Source organism: Polyodon spathula, chromosome 5, assembly GCF_017654505.1.
Source record: "Polyodon spathula isolate WHYD16114869_AA chromosome 5, ASM1765450v1, whole genome shotgun sequence".
Classification (NCBI taxonomy): domain Eukaryota; kingdom Metazoa; phylum Chordata; class Actinopteri; order Acipenseriformes; family Polyodontidae; genus Polyodon; species Polyodon spathula.
Genome location: NC_054538.1, coordinates 21253805 through 21266931, shown reverse-complemented (window position 1 = coordinate 21266931; position 13127 = coordinate 21253805). Strand labels below are relative to the sequence as shown.

At 39.8% G+C, this 13127-nt stretch overlaps 1 protein-coding gene across 3 annotated transcripts in view; it reads left to right on the top strand.

Annotated features, from left to right (window-relative positions):
- The window catches only part of LOC121315721 (apoptosis-stimulating of p53 protein 2-like), a 37358-nt gene extending 25882 nt beyond the window's left edge, over positions 1-11476 (top strand). For 2 of the 3 annotated variants that reach the window (XM_041250068.1, XM_041250066.1), the window contains 10 exons: positions 408-630; positions 2877-3002; positions 3346-3407; positions 3703-4201; positions 4438-5186; positions 7519-7656; positions 7930-8063; positions 8353-8519; positions 8962-9161; positions 9515-11476. In XM_041250068.1, coding sequence (XP_041106002.1) covers positions 408-630; positions 2877-3002; positions 3346-3407; positions 3703-4201; positions 4438-5186; positions 7519-7656; positions 7930-8063; positions 8353-8519; positions 8962-9161; positions 9515-9556 — 2340 coding nt within the window. In that variant the 3' untranslated portion in view covers positions 9557-11476. The remainder of the gene's footprint in view (positions 1-407; positions 631-2876; positions 3003-3345; positions 3408-3702; positions 4202-4437; positions 5187-7518; positions 7657-7929; positions 8064-8352; positions 8520-8961; positions 9162-9514) is intronic. The other variant, XM_041250067.1, reaches the window with a different exon arrangement.
- Positions 11477-13127: the final 1651 nt, after the last annotated feature.

The following is a 13127-nucleotide window of genomic DNA, read 5'->3' as shown; positions in this document are numbered from 1 at the left end:
GCAACCTGCCTGTTTTTAATAGCTTTTTGTTCTCACTCTTATGGTGCCTGTTTGTGTTGCAGCAGTTTCGATAATTATTATTTTTGTAATATCTGCATATATTTGAATGACTGTTTTAAGGTCTACACAAACCTGAATATAGTTCTAGGATTTTTGGGAAACGCAGCACCACAATGTGGCCAAGTATTTAAATTGTGGCATTTTAAATTCAAAGGTTAAATCCCAATTTTGCACACCCTATCCAGTTTTAAATAAAATACATCCATTCTGAAATATTGTTCTTTCAGTCCTCTGAAGCCACCTTGCATGATCCTTCTTGATGTGTAGAAAATGGCTTTGTCTGCCTTTTTAATATCATGTGAATAACAGACATTCTTATTAATCTAACTCTCTTTGTCTGTTTTTAGATTACACCTGACAGCACTGCATCTCAGCAGACAGTTTCATCCCAAAGCAGGGTGGCTGCGGTCGGTCCGTACATCCAGTCCTCCACTGTGCTTTGCGGCCCCTCCAGACATGAGCTCCTGATCAAGCCAGCCTACCCTGATGGCACGTCCTCTCTGCCGGTGCAAGACAGACCCCTAAAAACACAGACACTTCCAATGGGAAGAGCTGCGAAAACTGCTGGAGGTACTTTTTTAAGCCTCTGTTGAAATCAAATTTACAAAAACGTTATATTTAGGTAAAACTCAAGAAATGCTACAACTAATCCTTGCTCTTTTTATATATATATATATATATATATATATATATATATATATATATATATATATATATATATATATATATATATATATATATATATATATATATATACAGGTATAATTCGAATTACCGCGCACTTCAAATTAACGCCTCACTCAGATATCAGCTTTCTAATAGACGCGACCCTCAAATAAACGCTGCTCTCAAAGAAAAGTAAAGGTATTTTTTTTCTACCCCTGTACAAAAAGTAAATAAACAAACATGCAACTCTGGCTATGTACATGTGACGCTCCGAACAGACTGCAGCCTCAATCCACCATGTAATACAAACTAATGTACGCACAGTTTAGTAAGCAAATTTTATTTTCTAGTACAGTCCCGACAGACAACCCAAGATGTTTTCCCAGCAGAGTTCTGTTCCAAGACAGCAGGGGATAAAACAAGGGCTGTCTGTTTACCTCGCCCTCAGCTTTGATGGTGAAAACTTAAACTCTGCTTTGCTGGTCACTCTGAAAGCTGGCTGAAGATATGGGGTTTAGTTGTTTTGTTTTTTATTCAATTGGAATTTCCCAGTCCTGTACAATTATACAAAAAAACGTGCTTGCTATCTATGAGAAGATTTAGTTTTGGTTTCTCTTCCAGAGAAATTACAAATGGGCAGGTAAAGTATGATGAGAAAAAAAAATAACCGAGTAGGATGTATTTTAGTTAACAGAAATCAAAGCGATATTCAGAGGTGATATTTTCCGTTAAGAAAAACACTCTGCTACCTTTCTCTCTACTCTTCTTGTCCCGCCCCATAGCAACCAATAAATACTCCTGATTCACTGGTACAGTACTCCCCTGACCTCCCGACTCTCATCTAATAGGCTCTTGTTAGCTGTCAGTAAATGTACTGTATTCAAGCCCCAAGAGTATATTGCTGCAGATGGGAGACTCATGGCAGGCTTGGAATCATGTAATAAAGCACTGCAGCATTTGTAAAGCATAGCATTGCCAAATTGAAGTAATACTGTGTGTGTGTGTGTGTGTGTGTGTCTCTGTCTCTCTCTGTCTCATATATAAAATCAGTCAGAATTTGCTGTCCATCAACAGCCTAGAATGTGTTACAGTAGGCTGTTTATTTTCTACAAGCAGGTAGAAAGCTTGCCCGGGCACTGCCAAGGCCCTGGGCAGAGTCCAGCTTGGATGTGACTCTGAGTTCAGAAGGTAGTGCGGCAGGCAGCCCCTGCTTTGCAGTGAGCAGGATCTCTTGTGGTGGTGCAGTGCTGTGCTGTGTTGCATGATTACTTTTCTCCTGGCTTGCATACTCCTCCTTGAAACTAACTTTCTAACAGAGGTTGCTGCTTGGTTGAATGCGTCTGACCAGGTTCATTCTAGCTTCTGTCTTTCTGCTAATTGATAAATGCCTGACCCATTTCTCAGATAATAATTATTGTATGAATAACCAAAATAGTAATGTTTGTTCATGAGAAACAGATCATTTAAAAATCTCCTTATTGTATGATATTAAATAAATGTCCCAGGTTTTGCAAGTATGCTGTGTAGTTGGTAAGTTTTCTTCATAGCATTCTGAAATTCATTGAAAAGAAAAACAAAACAATCCAAAAACAGCAGTGTTTTATATGTCCTTACTGCTAACTTATTTGAGACCCTGTTAGTTTGGAACTTAAGAAAGCAGTTTCTTTTTAATGATGACTGTTTAATAGTATGTGTGTGCATGTGAGTGTGTGGTATTGGTTTTGTTATGATTTGTTTTTAGATTTATTAAAAACGTCTTTGTTTCATGTTACTGTGTGCCATTATAGAAGAGCTGTTCTTACTAAAGCCACTGAAAGAACTCTGACTTTGCACATTTAAAAAAAAAAAAAAACTGGAATTGAATTAAGTAATTTTGTTAACATGGTTCTCTTTCACTTGGTTTTATTTGTTTATTGTAAAGGTATTATAATTTAAATGATTTGCATTTACATCAACACTTAGTCTTATCAAAGAAAGCTTGATAAACTTTTGATCTCGGACTACAATCCTGGATTTTGAAGGCCCTTGGCTGTTAAAAAGCTGTAAATAATGTAGCTGTATATAGGGGAGCAGTTACCATTAGGAGAATGCTAAATGAAAAAGTTGAAACATACTTTGTGGTGCTAATGTTTTCAGTTCTGTTTTAATAGGTTCAGGAATCCAGGCTCCCAGGCCACCTCAGGCTAGCACTGACTGGAGTAATGTAGACCCCTCTGCTAACCATGGTTCGGCCTCCACTCTGCCTAGGACAGGAACCTACAGCACTGCAGAGCAGGGTAAGTTAGCACTTCTCAATATGGTACACACACAACTACAAATTGGAATATTAATGACACCCACCAATGACCTCTACTGTGATGTGCATATCCCATTAATGTGTTTAACAGGTCCCCTAGTGAAAGCACTTGTACTTAGTGCAGGGTGATTCCCTTTCAAGCTGCTGATCTTGGACCTGTGCAGTTTAATTTATTGTTTTTACACATTCCCTGTGTAAAGTTTTGGTCAAGTTATTTTATTGGTCATGCCTAATAAAGACCCATCTTCCATTAAAAGGTGACACGGACATAATGTTGAGAGAAAAAGACAAGGTGTGTCCTTTATCTATGTTTGAATCCTCAGATCTGTCCACAGGTGGTCTCCGGAAAAACCAGAGCAGCGAGGATCTACTGCGAGATGCACAGGTACACAATACCAGAGAGCACAATGCAACACTGGAAACATAACGGCGATCATCCTCATAGATGAGGTGGTGGTGATGTGTGTAAAACAGCTGGATCTTGGTGTAAAATAATAAATAAAACAATTGAATAAAACAAGATCTAATTCAAGAATAGTACACATTGCAATAGGAAAAAAATGTACTTGCCTTTTGACTAATTTTGGGAAATACTACTTTGGTTAATCTAGGAAATGCTATACACCTGTAGATAATGTACATTTTGTAATAACTTTTTTTTTTTTTTTATGCTCTCCCAGAATGCTCCCAGGAATCCAGTGAAAATCCCACCCCCTGTCCCCAGCAAGCCCAATAAAATCAACCTGTCTTTCATCAGTCTGTCCAGCCAGCCTCTAACTGCTGATAGTAGACTGGAGGATTCACAGAAGACTGTTTTAGTTACAGGGACTTTTCCTGGCAAAACCAAGCCGGTAAACCAGCAGCCACAGCCCCTGGCACAGCATTCCTCTCAGCAGATCCAGCAAAGAACCTCTGTACCCCACTCCCTGACAGGTCAAAACCACACCCTCCCACTGCCTTCCAAACAAGAGACCCCCCCAGCCGCCACTGTGCATCCCTTCACCCCACAGCCACCAGCTAAGGAGGCACCATCCCAGTCCTTTCACAAACCACAGACCGTGACAGCCAGCTCTATTTACTCCATGTACACAAAGCAACAGACCCCAGGCAAGAACTTCCAGCAAGCAGTGCAAAGCGCACTGACCCGTGCACAGACCCGAGGGACGCCCTTCACTAGCGGTGAGCGTGTTTACTTGAGAATGCATGCTGATCTTGCGGTAGCAATAGAGGCAAAACAAGAAGAATGCTTTGCTTCATTTAAAATTAAATTTGTCTTGTCTCAGATCATATAGAATTGTCAAATTTAACCAACTGGTTGTTTGTCCTAAAGTTTTTTGTTCTAAGTGTTTTAAGAAAGCAGTTATTTTAGTAATTTACTTAACTAATTTGTTGTGTGTCTTCATTTATTTATATAGTATATGGAAAACCTGTAATCGCAGGAGCCAACAACTCCCAGCAACTCTCTGAAAATGCCTACCTGGACCAGCCTGATTCTGAACCAGAGCTGGGAGTGATCAGCTCTGGGTCTGAGCCTCAGGAGATAGAGCGAATCCCTCGACCCTTGAGCCCCACCAAGTTGCTTCCCTTCATCTCTAACCCGTACCGGCACCAAAGTGAAATGGAACTGGATGCTCTCAGAAAAAAGCTGTACAATGCACCTCGGCCCCTGAAAAAGCGCAGCTCCATCACAGAGCCCGAGGGCCCCAACGGCCCGAACATCCAAAAGCTGCTGTACCAGAAGGCCACCTTGCCAGCCATGGGGACAGTAGGTTCCACTCCTTTCTATCAGCCGAATCCAGCAGCAGAGGAGGAAGATGGGCCACATAAAGAAGCAGCTAGCATGAAGGACAGAGTGGGCACTGAAGCTGAAACAGTGCCTGAAACTATCACGGCAGAAGCTGACGTGATAAAAGAACAGAAGGATCAGTTTGTGCCCCCTCCACCGTCCCACCCTGCGCCCATGCTTGAAGGACTGCAGGAATTCTTGAGCCCTCCAGAGGAGGAGCATGACCCCAGCGCCCCTCTGCCTCTGGAGGCCTACATGGAGGAGTATCCACCATACCCTCCTCCTCCCTACCCTACCATGGGGGAGCAGGAGAACCTTGGAGAGGACACCTTCAGCATGCGCCCCCCTGAGATCACAGGCCAGGTCTCGCTCCCACCGGTACGTTGGCAGCAATTTGAACATCCATCTGTTTCAGTGGCTTTCCTTTTCTTTTGAAGTAGCCTTGTTAAATAGGTCACTCTTTGGTTATTTGTTGATTTTATTACTTTGCAGTCCATTTATTCAGCGCTTGTCAGGTGCACCAGGTCCAATTTATTTCACTGTGTAACAAATTTTTTTTTTTTTTTTTTTTTTTTTTGTTCCTGGGTAGTAAGTGTTATTTCGTAATTGCTTATGCCTCAGAAGTATAGAACATGGCTATTATTCCCCACAAACTTTGCTTTTGTGACCAGGACAGTGATATTTCAAAATATCACTATTTCCAATGGGAAAATGGGCAAATGTGTGTCTTTTCATTCACATAGTCAGAAAAAAACAACATATGAATCCAAATTAACATGTATTTATACTAAAGTAATACAAAGATGACTACAAAAAGATTTAGAAGTGAGTAGTTTTTCGAGATTTACAATTGTCCTGTAAATACAGTATAATTGTAAATCTCGAAAAACTACTCGCTTCTAAATCTTTTGTAGTCATTTTCCCATTGGAATTAGTGATATTTTGAAATATCACTGTCCTGGTCACAAAAGCAGAGTTTGTGGGGAATAATAGCCATTTTCTATACTTTTGAGGCATAAGCAATTAGGAAATAACACTTACTACCCAGGAACCAAAATTGTGTTACATAGTGTTTTCACATGCGCTGTTTAATTTTTATTTTTTCAGAGTAAAACAGGTTTAAAATGCATTGAATCGCAAAAGGACACTTAGTACTGTATCTACAGCCAAGCCCCACCCCTTGTTCGCTGTATTTTTCACATACCTCTGTATAGATGTGCATACTGATAAATCCTTTCCTGATCACTCGTTTGATCACCAAACTCCTCAATAATGCGATGTCATTATTTTATTTAATCTGTGCAAATGTCCATGATATTATTTGAGCACTGGATGCAGAAGCAGCTACCTCCTTTGTTATGTCTGTGTTATCTCTGTAGTGGATGGGGCTATGAGTACGTCCCCCCCCCCCCCCCCCCCCCCGTCCCCCCCCCCGGTTTTCATTCGGATCCTATCGGTCTTACTCGGCCATAAAAAGGTTTTTTCAGCTTTTTCCAGAGAAAAAAATGACTAGACCTGTGCTTTACTGCTTTTTGATGATGTCGGTGTGAAGTAACTTACAAAAAATAGATGGTGAGTAAGTAGATTCAAGAAAATGCACAGAGTCCTTTTCTTCAATCAGTTGCCAGGTTTATTGAAATATGCAGGGAGTCTGGTCCCAGGTACAGGACAAACAACACTCAAAATTACAATGTTTGCGTGACATTAAATACCCTTCTGTATAGATGGTCCACCTCCCCTTTCTCTTACACTTAACCAATGGTCAAGGTACAACACTTTATTCTGTTAATTTAGTGTGTGTGTTTGTGTGTGTGTCTATGTATGTGTGTGTGTGTGTGTAGTCTAATGTGACAACCTCTGAACTCACACTCCTGGAGACAAAAGGTCCATACATCTGCCTTTTGTTATCTCCTCGTGACCCCCTTTGATGCCAGTGGGATTATCTCTTTTGATCTCTCTGAAGTCTAGAGCCTGTTCCCTTCTAGTCCACAGCATTGTTATCTCATTAGCTTGCAGTCATTGTTGGGCAGTTTGTAGACGCATCGTCTCTATCAGTGGTTAGCAGTACATGCAATTTGAACCAAACAGTCTGCTATCTGCAATATTAGTCTCTTTCAGAAAAGAACACCAGTATAGCTCTGCTAGTCCACATGCGTAGCAAACCCCTAATCAATTCTCAATCCATGTTTTCCAACACGGTGTAATGTTGGACCTGGTCCGACGTAGGACTGCAAAGGGTTAATAAAAAATGTGTATATGTTGAAGATGATCAGTTTCTTTTGAATAACATTTTTATGAAACACTACTAGTGTAGAATTGTAATGTTTGTTAAAACAGCCTTAAGACTGTCCTAAGGTTAATTTGATTAAGTTATTGTTACATGATGAAAGAACTAAACAGTCAGTTTACTTTTTTATTATGACTGATTAGTCTTTTTATTTACTTGAACATTTAATTAGTTTGAGTAATCAAAGAGTTTATAGTGATTAAAAGTGCTTCTGTGCTTAATTGGTTCATCTAGTCTGTGGTTAGACCCTTAAGTTACTGTGTTGTTTATCATGGTTGCAGTTTTTGTTTAATCCCAACTATATGTACTGTAACAATACTAATTCTCAAATCTATTGTGCTGCCAACTTCATTGTAGGACTGATGTGTCTGTGTTTCATCATGCTCTGTTTCTCCTCCCTTTAACTCTGATTTGCTTATTTAGGGTAAGAGGACAAACCTGAGGAAGACGGGCTCAGAGAGGATAGACCACGCGATGCGTGTAAAATTCAACCCACTCGCTCTTCTGCTCGACTCTTCTCTGGAGGGAGAATTTGACCTGGTGCAGAGAATAATATATGAGGTAACTCTTTCACCTTCCTAACTAAAACATGACTAGCTAAGTTCATTTTAGAAATAAGTAAAGGTTTAAACAGTTTCATTTCAGTAAATCAGTGTAAATCCTGAAAAGTTTAATTGAGACTTTAGGCAATTTTCAAACTGCGTTTTTTAACTTTGTATCTTTAATCCCCGGCTAGGGTCTAATACCAACCTCTACGCAGAGGCCAGAATGTGACCTCTGTATGCACAGAGACACAAACACTAATAGCTGCCACTTCAATCATTGTTTCCACAGGTGGATGACCCAAGCCAGCCAAATGACGAAGGGATCACAGCTCTTCATAACGCAGTCTGTGCCGGCCACACCGAAATCGTCAAGTTTCTCGTCCAGTTCGGGGTGAACGTTAACGCTGCCGACAGCGATGGTTGGTGAGTTAAATTTCATTGGCATCTCCCTTAGATTCCTAGCTGTTTCAATGCTTTCGGCAGTCCTGGTCTGTACTGTTGTAAATTAACAAATCCTTACTCACTAGTTCAGGATGCTATTGATGCATAGCACAAAAATAGCTACCTGTAATCAAAATGCATGCAGAGTTCTGTCAAATTGGGAACATCTGAGGAGGTAGGGCCAGGGGGACCCCTTGGGAGTAACTTCCACTTGATTTTTGTCTGTCTGCCTGCTGACTGTTACATTTAATATTTTTTCTCAACTCCGCAGGACCCCCTTACACTGTGCTGCCTCCTGCAATAACGTCCAGGTCTGCAAGTTCCTCGTGGAGTCGGGGGCAGCGGTGTTTGCAGCGACGTACAGCGACATGCAGACTGCAGCTGATAAGTGTGAGGAGATGGAGGAAGGGTACACCCAGTGCTCGCAGTTCCTCTATGGTAGGTACTGCATTTTGTGCATGTAGCAACATTATCTAAAAAAACCTGAGCATGGAGCTTTTCCTGGAATTTACTTTCAGCTCAGAACAAAGACATATTAGCCCAGTTTATATGGGGAACAGATTCTCTTGTAGCAGTGACATCTGTTGACAATTGACTAATTAATGAATTAAGGATGGAACAATATACTAAGAATGACCTGTGCACATATTGAGGAAACATTCACAAAAAATGTACCCTGAATTTACCACAGCCACAGTATATCTAGATCCAACCAATCCCCAAACCCAGAGAAATATCAGTTTTGCAAACATCCTCTATTCGTGTTTTTCTTTTCTTAAGTGTACTAAATGAATAGGAATATATTTAAAAGAGAGGCCTAGTGAATGAGATGCTGCAGTGTATTCTTGTTTTAAGTCCATGTGTTGTGGTTGCTGGGCAGGTGTCCAGGAGAAGATGGGCATCATGAACAGAGGGGTGGTGTACGGGCTGTGGGACTATGAGGCTCAGAACGATGACGAGCTTGTGTTCAGAGAGGGGGACTGCATGACGACTGTGCGGCGGGAGGATGAGGATGAGGTCGATTGGTGGTGGGTGCGGCTCGGAGACCAAGAGGGATACGTCCCCCGCAACCTCCTCGGGGTGAGTGAGCCCACTGAGCAGTTTAATCGAGCTGCACTTTAACTTCATGGCCTCAAGCAGGTGGAGGCTTTTAAATCGCATTATGAGCACAGTGAAATGCCTTTTAGAAGCAATGATGCTGTTTTTGAGGAACTGGGAATATTAAATAGAAATATGTATATCTGAAGGAAAGCCTTCCTCACTATTTGAATGTCAGTGTGTTCAGTTAAATAGAAGGGGGGAGGGGGTAAAGTATCTATTGCCAATTAAGGTTTTAATCCAATAATGCCTTTATTTGCAGACTTCTGTTTCTATTGTAATTGTATTCTCTTCTTGTGTAGTTTTACTAATGTATTTTTTTTTTTTTTTCTTAGTTGTATCCAAGAATCAAACAAAGACAAAGGAGCCTAGCATGAAGATTCTGGAGTAAACCCTCAAACCCTTTTTATCTGCCTGAGTCTACACTATATACGTAAACAGTAGCAGTGACACGGCAGCTGAAACTAAAAAATAAACTATATATGGTCCAAAAGTCTTAAACAATGAAGAAAGCCGCTCATATGAAGAAAACACTACTAAATGAAGGAACAATGCTATTGCTTTTTTTATGATGTGACGGTCTGTTCCAGAGATTGATACTGTTGCTGCTGTGGTGCGAGGTAAAAAAAAAAAAGGGGCAGGATTTAACAAGACCTTTTACTGCAGATTAAGACAGGTGGCTTTTTAGTGAAAAATGGCAGCACCACACCTCTCTGTAATTTTGATGACATCAAGTAATGTATATTTCAGTTGTTCGCTGCAGCATTGTTCAGATTAATATAGAGCTTTTTAAGGAATTTTTGTTTGCGTACAAAGTGTTATATATACAGAACATACTTTACCAGGCTTGCTTATATATGGTGGTATTGTGATCTCAGGCCACAAATGAACAGCAGGGCTGTTTGTGGACCTTAATGTCTTCAATGCAATCCTTGGCTGGTCAAAATCATTTGGACTGTAAGAAAGGTGTATTGATACTATCTCTAGTATTTGTTTTTTATAAGAGTAAAATACGGAAGTTTTATTTCTCAATAAAAACATGGTTGATAGGGTTTCAGTATACTAATGGCTCCATATTGTATTTTATTAAGCGAAAAAAGTGCTTAACTTGTACCTTTTTAGGTGAAATTTGATTGAATTTGTTAAGTGGTTTAACTACAGTCAGAATGTATGTTCTGTGCTTCGAACTAAGAGTGTTCATGTATTTTAACCTGTATCATGATGAAGTCATCGATTTCTGTCTAGTTTTCTCCAAAAAATGGCTGTTGTAAACAATAGAGAATATTAGTCATAGGCCAAATAAAAGTGCATTCTGTTTAATCAAACTGCTGTTACTGTATCCAGCAATAAAACTAACATAAAAGATATATGTACATATCTTCATGAGCCAAACGACACTATAAGATTAAAATTTCTGTATTACCTTTTAATAGTGCTCTACATGGATGGAGACATTCTCGGCTTTACCGAGATAGTTTGTCTCAGTTGAGCTTAAATAGGTGAGCAATAGACACAAATATCTTGGGTGGGCCCTATGAAATCATGGAACAGTGAAATCTAGAACGGCTCATACTGCTGTGGAATTCTTGCTATCCCTGCAGTACAACACTAAAACTTACTGAGCATGTGCAGAGTCAGAAGTAACTCTGGGAAAACTAAAATTGAACTTCTTAAACATTGTGTGTCTTTGGAAATAAACATTGCATTGACTGCATTTATGAAAATCCTCCTGCTGACAGCATTTAATAAAAACTGACAAATCAGCCTACCAGCCCCTGAAATACCTCTATTGATACCACCTCCAAGTGCAGTTATGCAGGACAATATATTTAACTGCAGCTGGCACATAGTGGAGATCTTGCAATAGGTGTCAGATTTTGCCTTTAAATGAAAGCTGTTGGTCCTCTTCAGTGAAAACCTTGCGTCGTAACGGTATCCAGTCTTTTAACAAGCAATACATTCCATGGATTATTGTAGCAAAAGTTAATATTACTTTGATAGTTTCACTGCAATACAGGTTTATTTCCTGCTCCGAGTTATTAAAGGATATCCATAAATGTATATTTTCAGTTACTAAATCCCTCTAGACATTTTAAAATTACACTTGTGGATTTGTGTCTTCTAATGTGCCCATCCATTAATATCATTAATTGTTTGGAGCAGTGTAGACCTTAAATATCATGTGTTTCTACAAATGTAGTTTGTTTTTTTGGTGCTTTTTTTTTTTTTTTTTTTGTATAGTAATTATAAGATCACTTGTAGAGTTTAAGGATTCACAATAAAATACTTCAAATGAGTGTGGTCTGTTGTGCAAGTGTAATTGATTTATTTCAGCAGAGCTTTATAGATATGGAACTCTTTCTTCCAATTGCGTGTAAAGATCTCTCCCCATACATAGTTCAAAAAGTCACATTTTAAAAATGGTAATTGAGAATTATTTATAAATCTTGAAGTTTATACAGAGGCATTAACAAAAATCCATTGAAGAAATGTTCTTTATTTCTAATAAGCTGATAATTGTGTTTTGCAGTTAAGGCCAGTGCACATTCAAATTCTACTTACAAATATTCCTTGCTGTAATACAGTACTGGGATCATGTGTCTTATTTCCTCTACTGTTGAAATTTCAAAGAATTAGAATTCAAAAAAAAAAAAAAAAAAAAAAAAATCAAAATAATGATACACGAATAGAAAAATGAACACACAAAATGTGTTTAATTCATTCTTTAACAGGGGGGAAAAAACAACAGAGACAGAGGCCTCTTTTTACAAGTGTGTCCTGGCAAAATGACCAGAAACAGATGGCAGTAATTTCACATCCCTAAATACAACATCATCTGAAAGACAATGTGCACTTCAATAATTCTTGGAACAGACACATTCAAATGAATGTAATCTTACTCATTATTCTTCATTTGGCTAATACATTTGCAAAGAGCAAGCACCTCAAAGAGCTGTTAAAAAAATAATTACAATTTTAGCTCTGCATGCGTAGATTCTTTAGAAGTTATAACTAAAGAGTACCATTAGCTTTTCAGCAATACAGTATTAAATCATACATTTGCTATTTTTAAAAGGTGTTCTGCCTCAAATGTAGTTGAACTTGAATTGAGTTTATAAAAATAAAAGTAATTCTAGGTTCTTGATCATATACTGAAAATGTGTGCCCTGTGAGAAAGTAGAGCTGATGCCTGAACTGCGATTTCATTTCCATCGATCTGTTTTATTCCAGAATGCCAGGGATTGTTCTATTCTGTATGATGTGGTGGCTGTAGTGTTATCTCAGGACATCGCTGTGGTTTACGTTTGTACGTCGTCTTTTACGTTTTCCCCATAAAATGGCGTCCATGCACTTTGAAAATGTGCAGGAGGCTAAGGAAAGGCCAAATGGCAGTACGAAGAACTTTAAGACGCTCCCTTGAAAGGCGAAGCAGAGATATTTCCTGTGCGCTGGAAGGATAGTGACATTAAAATATGCGTCCTTCAGGTCCACTGTTGTAAACCAGTCCCCCGGCCAGACAGACTAGAGGATGTGGCGATGTGGGACCATCTGGAACCTCCTCTCCCTCAAGAACCTGTTGAGGTGTCTCAGGTCTAGGATGGGGCGAAGGACACAGTCCTTTTTTGGCACCAGGAAATACCTTGAGTAGAACCTCTCTATGAGATGGATGGCTTGTTTTTGAAGTCGTGTTTCTTCCTCTTGTTTGAGGGCCAAGATCTGGAGAGGGTCGTTCACGAATGTGACTGTGATCCCTCGAAAGGGAGGAGGTCCCGAATGGCATTTCAGTGCGTAGCCGGTGTGTATGGTGCAACTGCAGATGGTGTTGTGTGAACAGATGGGTCTGACGCCGTGAGTCTGCAGGGGTGAAGGCTGCCTGGAGCGGTTCCACTGGAACTGTCTCCCCAGGCGCTGGTGAGCTGGGGCCCCATGTTTGTCCTTTTACAAGTG